This window comes from Branchiostoma belcheri, unplaced genomic scaffold (genome assembly GCF_001625305.1).
Source record: "Branchiostoma belcheri isolate BF01 breed outbred unplaced genomic scaffold, Haploidv18h27 scaffold66, whole genome shotgun sequence".
Classification (NCBI taxonomy): Eukaryota; Metazoa; Chordata; class Leptocardii; order Amphioxiformes; family Branchiostomatidae; genus Branchiostoma; species Branchiostoma belcheri.
In genome coordinates, this window is record NW_017804309.1 from 754,161 (window position 1) to 765,130 (window position 10,970).

A 10,970-nucleotide genomic window follows, 5' to 3' on the forward strand; every position below is an offset into this window, starting at 1 on the left:
ATGGCAATTCGAGGTGTGCAGGGAGGAGACCGATCTGTAATTTGCAGCATCTGACACCTGCGGCACCTGCGTCAACTTGCAGGTGATGACAGAAAGGGATCCAAGCTTGACGCCTCCTTCTTTTCGCTTTTCCAAATTGGAGTAGGCACCGACCTGGCAGGTGGGTCTCTGAACCAAGCAGGTCACAAGAATCGCCAGGTGTGCACCTGTACTCACCTTGGCTGCCCTTTTGCCCGGGTATTAATCAACTGTTACAAAAGACCCTCCTAACATTGGTTGTTTTTTCACCGCGATTGTTGGTGCCTGACCATCAATATTGTGGGCAGGGTGTCCCCAAACATGTCATTAACCCCTCCAGGATAACAAGAGCGACCCCTCCGGCCCCGCACCGACAAAGGTGCGAAAAGGAAGAGGTCTGCATCAACAATAGGTCTTGGTACGGTAAACATCATCCTATACGAAGTAAATAGGGAGGTCATTTGGATAAACAGCACTGATCTTTGTGCAAACAGGAGGGGGCCGCCGGCCACAAAGGTGCTTTTCTTCCGTTTCAGTTTGATTAGTCAGGCCTCTTTGTTCTGAATGTGACAGCGACAAGCAGTAATGGTTAGTTAGGGATGAGGAAAGTTCAACCATGTGGCCGGCTCACCTTGACTCCTGTTGCAACCCAGACGAACAAACACTTCATGGAAGTGCCTCGACAAATAGTTCTCAAAGTTACCGACATTTGCAGAACTTAGAACAGGTGGGAGGCAAGTTACAAAACTCGAAGTATGTTACAACTGATAGTTACACCTGTAGCAATTTTTCAGCCCCTTCAATCACAACTTCGAGTTGCTTATTGTGTTTGTAATTGTTTATTGTGTTTGTAAACAATGCAGATTGTTCCCTCATTTTACTGCTTATCTGTGGTAGACCACATGCTAAATATTCCATTAGTTCTACAAACAAGTGAGAGAAACCCCAAAGCTCCTTTCATCTTCCTTTGGGATGGAGCTCTGTGAAAGTAACAGGTGTGTTCCACAGATCTCCTGCTGTTTCGAAGTCCCTTAGCGACTGAGACAAAGTGGATAACTACAATTGAAGCATCATGGACCAAGTACTGAGGATGGGGTCTTTAATGTGTTTGTGTTCAGGTGACCAACTTGCCCGGGGTTAGTAGAGCATTAGCACTCTCAAGTGCCGGTACAGTGTTTACCGTGGTAAAGCCGACTAACAACGAGAGGCTTGTGTGCGCGTGAAACAAGAACGGGTGCATTACGTAGGTGAGGATTATGGGTGAAGATGGGCACCCTGTCTGACGCCATCGCAACTCCTCCTGACCGGTCAGATCAAGGGATGCGTTACCCATATTCAGTGTCAGGACATGTCGCCCTCGTCAGACCACAATACACCACTATCACACAGAAATAAACAACACAGCCCGTTCTACAATGCACAGTATATTTTTATTATATCGTCATTAATACACAAGAAAACAGCAAAGACAACAGAATGGATACGGCGACGGGAGAGTTGGCGGGTAGTTCTATTACATACGTACCTCCAGGGGTACACAATAGACAAGATGTCACCGTGTTCACGCAATAATGGTGCAACCCGACCCCTGACCTGTCACCGAAATTAAAGCCTTCTCCCCTTCCACGCAAACAACACTAGCTTTGTGTGCTCATCGATTTATCAAGTGAGCAGAGCCTGCCGCAGATCGGAAAAGAAAGCAAGTCATTCAGGAAGCTAATAGATCAACAAGCATAATAACACTCTTAATGTTAGGATGTGTTTCCAGAGGGCAGATTATGGCATCCACAAGTAGTTGCTTAAATAATACTCCTCTGTGTCCCTGTTTTCTTAACACACAGAAACACAGCTATCTCCCCACCCCACTGTGTAGCATGACTGACACATAAAAAGCTACCCAATATGCACAGTCGTGACTGGAAAAACAGAGACCCTTTCTCTGCTTGTCAGCGTTATATACATCTCTATAACTTGAATCAAAGGTTAGCTCTAGTATAAAATGTTCTCCTAAGTTTTCCGAACGATAATAGATCACAATTCTGACACAATCCTCTTTCACGCTAAATAGCTTCATTGTAGAAAAGTTCGCCTCCTAAGAAATTTGATAGAGAAAGGGGAACAAAAGCAGAAGCACGCTAAGCCAAAGCAACAGTGTGTGAAGCGAGGGATCTCTTTCTTGGAATAGGGAACATCAAGGGAATGCTCTCAGCTGGGCTCCCCTGCAGGGGACCTGGATTTGCATGGATAGTGAGTCTGCGGGGGAGCAACGCTGTCTGAGAAAATCGGTATTAGATAAAGACGAGAGCCACCGCTTTCTTTGATGGTGAGTCTGTCCAATGTTGACAGTCAACAAATTAGAATTGTCCTGTATCTGGCGGTCATCGCTTGGCGTTACTTGAGGGCACACGGTGGATGATACAGAGACTCGAGTGACAGGGCAATGGCCTTGCTCAGCTTCACAGGACTGTTGCTGCGGCATAGACATACCCTTGGATCTGCCTGGCCTTCACAGTGTGTGCAACTACCGTTCAAATGGGACGTATAGGATGGAGCTTTGGAACTATCACTTTGTCGGTGTTCGAACTGTGTAAACAAACAATGAAGGCAATGGCTGGTTGCTTGCGCTCTGGTGCCATGACTCTTAGGAATGTCCAAAGCAGCTACATCTTTCTGGCTCTGGACCACATGGGGTCTGTATCTACCCGACTGTACGATACTCTGATAGATGTGATAGGATTTCACAATATTCCACGGGATAACTGGGGGGTTGGATTTTGGTGCTTACAAAAATGGATGGACGATGTTAGCTTCAGCAGTTACTTGATCCGGTACAGCATCTTCCTCTGCATGCGATACTGAATCTCTCCCCGACGAACCATCAGAGACAGCACCTTGTGCACCGCACGCTCAGCGTATTTCTGCACAGGAGACAAAAAAAGGACATTATTTTCACCACATGGATACTCACATCTGTATAGTGCTTAGTTCCCAGCTGTGAGTTCACAGAGTTCAGGGTGAGATGTTTCAAGGGTGAAATGATGTCACAGCAGCATTCTCTCTGGTCAACTGTAACAGTTACTGTGAAAGTGAGAGTTTGGAATGCTGGGTATGTCTCCTCGGCATTTCTCGCTGCTGTTGAGACAACATGCTGACACTTCCAGAGTGATGGCAAAGCACAGGGTACAGGAAGCAATCCCCCTTTTGGCATCAGTTCTGGGGATCGCTGGGCAACTAGGGAAACAAAACGTCCACACTGGAGATGGCATTACAGGCTCACAATCTGTGCCACTGCTATTGACACTCTGGCAGTCTCTCGTCCTACACTGTTCTTTACGTTTTCTCCAGCGTGAGAAAGAGGACTATCCTGCCGATTTAGCTCCAAATCCTCCACACAAAGACTCCAATGCTCAACTGCACAGCTACCCTAAACCCTAATTCTCCTCCCTTTATGGACAAATCCCTGCAACTTTTGATGTCTTCTTAGCTTGAAACCTGAAAATGTTGGCACGGACTCAAGAAATCCTCCCTCTAAAATCTCCATAAACAAAACAGAAATTGTTGGCGCCAGAGGTAAGACTTTTACGGTGCATGTCGCCCCCACTTGACACGACATAGGTGCCACCATGGGTGGGATGGTGCAGGATATTTACAGCTTATTACGTGCCAATCTCGAGATGGAAGGATGGCTACTACTGACTAGTATGTGCCTCAGCTAATGTAAGTCATCCGGGGTCACACAAGGTCAAGTTCACCTGCCCTGCAACAAACTTAGCATCGACACTAAGCAGCAAAGCCAGGCCTGCTTAATTTTGAAGTAATACGTAGTTGTTCTTGCCTTTTCTGAAACCAGTGTAGAGTATTGACGGTAAGCCTCATGCAGGCCCCCAAGCAATATATAGTAATGTATACAAAATATATACTGCTACTCAAAGTAATAATTCTCTGCTACACACACTATCAAAAGGCCACTTAAGTTCTAATTTGAATTTCCCAAATTTTTAAAATTTCTTTGATAGAGTCAAACCTGTACTAAAGACTCTGCATAAACACTGCCAAAAAGTTTAGATTATTATGCCCTTTAAGTTTTGTGGCCACCTGTCTACTGTAACCATTTCCTGCTGTATTTCTAAATTCAAACCTTACCTACGTGCAAGACCTGCCGTTGCCCCAAGTTACACGAAGTATCTGTCAAGTTTACCTTGCAGGACATGCCACCAACACACAATGAAAGCCTGCTCGTGTTACAAGGATTTCATCAAGATTAAGGGCTAAAGTTTATCTTCATCAACTTGAACTCAAGGATCAACTGTCTGTTGGACTCACCAATCAGCATACTAGTATCATAAGGACTTCAAGATGTTACAATTCGATTCTTTCTATAAATGTTCGGGAGTCCTATCATAAAACTTGATGTAGACTGTGCTATATGGATTAATAGAGAAGAAGGGAAAAATATTAACCAGGGCAATGTGTCAGTGTACTCTGATGACAATGCTTCTTTTGCCTTTTCTGCTCCACTAGTACAGGTTCCACTCAGCCTAACCCAGCTTAGAGCATGACGTCATCAGGTGTTTTTGACAGTGAAGAAAGGCTATATATCCTGTTTTCGCTGGTACCTTATCTTCAACTCTGGGAACTATAATTGCTAACAGTCTCAAGTGTGAAAAACAATCCCACGCATTATGATCCTGTCTCTACGGGAGGAGCTGTTTTCGCTTCTTTATACATAAATCTGAGGCCAAAATGTGACTAGAAGAGGAAGGTGACCCACCAAACAGGAAATAGACTTGTTTCCTGCAATATATTCCTCCTCATCACAGGAATGCAGCAGGGAGGGCAGGTATGAAAACAGACCTCTGCTCTCAGCTTTGAAGTGTTCCAAGGAGACAAATTTGATTACTGCAACTTGGCCAAAGATCAAGTACACGGACATGGAAAACAAGATCCTAGGGATGAGAACATGCACTTGGTGTTCAGACTGTTCCGAAATTAGGAGCTGCTTCTGAGAAAGTCTTAATCCAATCACGTACTTTCAGAACCAATAAGTGTCCAAAAGTTGTCAACAGAAAACCCTGGAATGGAAATCTGGTCAAAGTAAAAGAACTTGACCTAGCCATCAGCCAAGGGTGTTTTGAAGGTGTTCAAGACATCAGTTGCTCTTTTTTTTGGGGGGGGGGGTCTTTTTGCCACTGGTTTTAGCTGCCTCAAAGGCATGATAATCTTTTCCTGGTCAGCACAGACAAACTCGACCTTGTCATCAGCCAAGGGTGTTCTGATAAGAGTTCAAGACACCTGTGTTCTTTATTTCCATCTTTCTACCAGTGGTTTTGGCTGCCTCAAAGGCATGATGATTCAAGCTTTTCCTTCTTTCCCATATCGGGTGTATTGGACGTCTTATGGGAGGGGGGACAAAGGTGTAAAGAAGATCCTGTAGACTAAACAGGTCCCCCCACAGGTGGCCATGGGAGTCTTTACTTCCTCACTTGGGGTTTTCCTGTCTTCCCTGTCCAGGGGGGAGGGCAGGTCTCATCCTACAGTAGGAAGGATACAACTAATCCCCCAGTCAAAGACAGGAACCTGTAATTTCATGCCCTATCCATCATCATGGGTGAAGACAAGCATCCTTGCCACTTACAGGGCCTGAAGTTGCAGCAAGGGAATAGTTCTGTCAACAAGAAGTGTTGATGTCTCATTTCTTAAAGAGTGAGGTGGTTCTTTGGGGAAATGTCTGGATATTTGTAAAGGAAACCAAGTCTCACTCAACTCAATTCCCATGAGTACACTTTTTACATGGAGGTGAAACAACTCTGTGAACGACCGAAGGAAAACTTTCACAGACTGTTGTTCCTATCCCAGACCATGGTAGTCAAAACTGTGAGAGGAATGAACTTACTTGGCTCACAATCACATACCAACTTTGCAGACTGGTTTGAATACTAATTAGATTGAAATAATGCATCTTCTTCCTCATTCTTTACACGTCAAGAAGAGACAAAGGAAAATGACCTGACCAAATCTTTCTGCTCATGCAGGAAAAAGAGAGACTTCGCCCCAAAGAAAAACAAGCCTGAACCGATTCCTTTTCACAGCAAGGCTACCTGGTAACATTTTCCCACCATTACCGTTACAAGATGAGTAGTTCCTCCTGTCTTCACCATGACTGTTACTTTTAAGACTTTCACATTTTGCCCAACTTCCTGTCAGCTCGTGAAGAATATATTGGACCATAGATCACTAACCACAGGAAGTTTCTCTGTGAAAACACTGAGTTGGTGTATGGGACCAGAGGGAGCACAAAGAACTGATGGAAGTAGGTCAGAGAAGTGTGGCACAAAGGCGCCCTGGGAGGGGACAAAGGATGTCCAATGAAAGAGTCCTCCCCAGGCTTCTACTGCTGTTGCCCCCGGAAACATTAGGTCACTCATCAAAAGAGCAAGCTGAGAGAGCTTGTAGCAAACTCCAAGCAGATGTTGGGGTAGAAAAAGTTTTAGGCCAGAGTTTTTCTGGCAGGGTTTGTTGCAGTTACTGCTTGTTGATGGTGGTCTTGATATTTACAACAACCATTTGGCATTTATTCGTGTTTCTTGCTGTTCACCTTTTTCCCTGGAAGACCACTCAAAAATATTTTCACAGGAAATGGGCTCCCTTCAGCACAGTAAATAATTGTTTTTCCAATCCTGGGGTCAAGCTGGGTCAGAACATGTTGCACCTGTCCCTGTGAAACAGAGGAAGTGTAGTCTCTCCTATACTTGACAGGGAACCATGGTTACAAAAACAGATCTGACAGGTGGCCACCCATAACGATGGTGATGTATCTAGTGATGTTAAATGTAAGGGGCTTCTTGCCCTGTTGGGTTGGGGATCTTGATCATGACAGCAATACTGTTCAAGTGAGTACACTTTGTTTGCTTGTGCCTTTATTAAAGCTCAATACAGCACTAATCAGTGCTTATCCCTCTTTCCCTACCTAGTAACCAATAAAGGCTGGCTGACGAAAGGTTACCAGGGAGAAGGTTAACCCTGTCTATAAGCTGCACAAAGTAAATGAGACTAAACCACCAATCAGCTAACATTTGGAGGAAATGGTCACAATAGACAGGCTTGACCTTGCTCTAGACTTTGTACACATTTACAACTAACTCTCTATATTCCTACTCCTCACCTGTCTGGTGAAGTCCTGGACGATGGCATGCTCAGACACCTGTGAGCCAATGGCAAACCTCCGCTTCAGCTGCTTCTCGATGCGCCCCAGCTCCTCCATGTCCTCTGCAGTGGTGAATCCCTCCGTGCCTGGGGGAGAGGAAGAAGTTGTAAATTTGTGTTTGTATTCATAATGTTTCGATGAGGCAGCTGCCCCATCCAGTGGAATTGTACCACCAGAAACTGCGAGACTGCAAAATGTCATCCCCATGTTTAGAGTTTCAGACCGTTCAGCCTCAGCATTCATAAAAAATGCAACACGGTATGAAACATGGGTCAGCCAGGTATCAAAGTGCAGTATAAGTAAACAGATCTAAGGTAAGGTTTTTAATACAAAACCTAGAGGATATGAATGGAACAAAGATAATCAATCAATACAATAGGAAATTATGTAGCAGGGATATCCCTATTGTCCTTGATAACTACATTCCTTTATCAGTCCTGCTCAAAACTTGGCACAAAAAGGGTAAAAGATTGCGGCATTACCAGACAGGTCGCCTGACATGGCAGCGTCCAGGGTGGAGACCTGGAACAGGCGCAGCGCCTCGTCCACGTGAGCCTCGGTCGCAAACGGTGACAGCTGCATCTTGGCCTGCGCCTCCGAGATGCGAATGATGGCCTCAAGTTGCCTGAGTATGTATGAATTAAAAGGAGTCAGAGAAAACAATAACTGATTACATTTTTTCATAGGGTATAAAGTAAAGTGGATTCGTTCCTCAGCTAACTGACATCTACAAACCTCAGTCACCACAGGCACACTGTACACAGCCTGTAACAGAGTTACAGTTACAGGCACTGTACACAGCCTGTAACAGGGTTACAGTTACAGGCACACTGTACACAGCCTGTAACAGGGTTACAGTTACAGGCACACTGTACACAGCCTGTAACAGGGTTACAGTTACAGGCACACTGTACACAGCCTGTAACAGGGTTACAGTTACAGGCACACTGTACACAGCTCTACTGGTACGTTAATGGCTCCATACACACCTGACAGTGATGGGGATGGCATTCCTCTTCTCAGACTCGCGCTCATGATCTCGAGCTCCATTCCGCATCAGCACATAGCGGTTCTTCAGCTTCTCCGCAGCTTCCTTCGACAGACGTGGCCCACACTTGCTGCAGGGCGATAAAAACTTTCATGTTAATGGGGTAAATTTCCTCAGAACTTGTACTGCACCAGCTGGGCCTGGACCTGACCTAGGACCATTTAGTCTGTTTTCATGTATAGATTCAGGTATATCTTCAATGCAATCTAATGTCTACCGTCGGGTATTTTTTTTTAAATCAAAGAACCAACGAATCAAATTGGTATGTCCCAATGATACCCCAAGTGAGGACAAGGCTTAGTGAACTTGTTATTTACAAGTTTGAAACATGGTTCTCATTTATGCGCCCAAGTTTAACAAGGAACATCCCTGAATGCTACACCTGCCTTGGTAGCTGCCAAATAAAACTATAATTAGCTGCTCGCTGTAACCATTTGTGGCATTTGTTACCTGTAATGGCTCATGATGCTTCTTGGAAAGGATATATGCCTGGCCTGGAAGCACTCAACCCAAGCCCTGCTTCCAAATTACCGTCAAATACGACTTGTCAAAACTAAGTAACAAGCAACTTGAATCAATTTATCCTCCTAGCGTGCATATCAAAGAATATTAGCAATTCTGTTGATATTTTACACATTACACTTCATAAGGAAAATTCTGTCATTTGGACTTCTTTATTGTCTAGAATACGAACATTTTTTTTAATTTGAAAAAAGATGACATGCAACATTACGGTCTCACACCAACCCCAAAATACAAAAATATCTTCTCAGTTCATTGCTCAGTTCAATGGATGCATGGAATGATAGTATAGCACAGAATTGCCCAAACCTGTTTTTAGAATTTTTTCTGCCTAATTTTTCCATGTTAAGTCAAAGATTTGAAAACCAAGAAATTAAATCGGTGATGCCTGAGTAACATTGAAATTCTGGTGGTAAATCGTGACATATTCTTCCTCAGACACATGAAAGTGCCTTTAGATTGTTTTCATAGGCATCACGCCAGGCCTGGGGCAGGGAAGACACCCCAGACTGCCAGAGCTGATTCAGAACTGTGTCATTCTCGGGGGTCGCTGTCCTTAACTGGTGTCCATGCACCTGCTGAATCTGCCACAAACTGTATCTAGTCAAAACTGTCCTCACCCTACCCAAAATATATTTCGCATAATCGGTAAACTGCCTTTAGGTGTAACACACTAATTTTGTATACCTTGTACAAGCTGTACAGGCTGTAAGGTTTGACCAGACTGTAAGGTTCGATTTGATAATATGGAACAGTCCTTCAGCAACATGAGGTAAGAAGTAACAGGCTGTTTTGCTCAAATCTTCTTGACACTACAAGTCACACACAGCCAGCACACCATGTATTATGTACTCTGGATACATTTTTTCTAGAAATACTTGTAAATTCCCTAACTGGCAGGAAGGCTAAACCCAAATAGAAACCCCCCAGAGTAAAGCCTTAAGTGATGTACAGTCATATAATTTCCCTACATTATTTTGTGATACTTATCTTTGCACTTCTAAGTTCTTGATAGTGAAAAACAATGTAAAGAAACCTTTGAAGTGATTGGTTCTACAGAGTCTGGAGACTTTGGTGTTCTTTCTAGTTCCTAATTGGCCATTCAGGCTGGCACCACACACCAAAATCTTAGGTCTCAGTTGCCCAGTTTTATGTCATCGTGCATTATTCACAAGGGTGCTCCATGACAGGGTACAATAACATGACGCACAACACTGATATCAAGGCAAAACATCCTCTATTTGCCGTGACCTGTGGACCTGTTCCCTCCTGCCCTAAGAGGGCTGACAGTGTTTTCTGACACTGGAAGATTTCTTACTCTTGACAGGTATGCAACTATTACACTTCCTGTAGGGGGACCTGGTGTTGCCGCCCCTTCAATCAAAAAACAGGAATAGTTTGTTTTCTTTTTAATTCCACAGTGACGGAACCTGGATTCTAAGTCCCAATTCCAGCCGATTTCTCAGAAGACATTTCTCAGAAGAGATCGACACGGTCTGTCCTCAGGCTGATGGCTCTTCAAAGAAAAGCTACAAGGAAATGGAATACATGGACTTTGAAGACACTTTCTTCTATCCCAACAGTTTCTAGTCCAAATATCTTTCTTCTTCTTCTTTTCCCACAACCCAATTACAATCATGCTTCCTAACCATGTTACTGTAAAACATACAAGGATGGGTGGACAAGGATGTAATACTGAGCACCTGTGATAGCTAGGGAAAGGGTTAGGACAATGGAAAGAGGCCTGTACCACACATAGCTCAATTTTATGTCTGTCAACAGTAGATCACCCACTGGAGTTGAAGTGCTTTGATCATGAAGTCCTTGGAGGTAGCGCAGTGTTGTTTTTAGACTTTTGCCAGATCTAGAAATCAGCGCTTGAGGCAATCCTATCCTGACAAATGCTCATTTGGAAGGATATTCGTTCCCTTTCTTCAAGAATCTTGGTGCCGAGACTTGAGTCAGGTTTGATCTTACTCAGTGCTTGCTGACCCCAGGAACCAGCAAGGGCAAAACAATGTCAGAGTGGAGAGGAAGAGGTGTGTCTTGCAGGCTCTGTTACATTTCCTGAGATCAGAGATGGAAACTGTGCAGTCGGAACCCAAGAGGTCAACCACCTAACCTATCAGTTGAGGTCAACCACCTAACCTATCGCGAGGTGGAGTACACATCAAGTAA

General features: G+C 44.3%; 1 protein-coding gene across 1 annotated transcript in view; it reads right to left on the minus strand.

The window, feature by feature from the left end:
• Positions 1-1,407: 1,407 nt before the first annotated feature.
• Positions 1,408-10,970, minus strand: part of LOC109483667 (DNA replication licensing factor mcm5-like) — a 24,553-nt gene continuing 14,990 nt past the window's right edge. The window contains exons 15-18 of the mRNA XM_019786703.1: positions 8,212-8,340; positions 7,705-7,847; positions 7,181-7,308; positions 1,408-2,936 (exon numbers count right to left, since the gene is read on the minus strand). Coding sequence (XP_019642262.1) covers positions 2,835-2,936; positions 7,181-7,308; positions 7,705-7,847; positions 8,212-8,340 — 502 coding nt within the window. The 3' untranslated portion in view covers positions 1,408-2,834. The remainder of the gene's footprint in view (positions 2,937-7,180; positions 7,309-7,704; positions 7,848-8,211; positions 8,341-10,970) is intronic.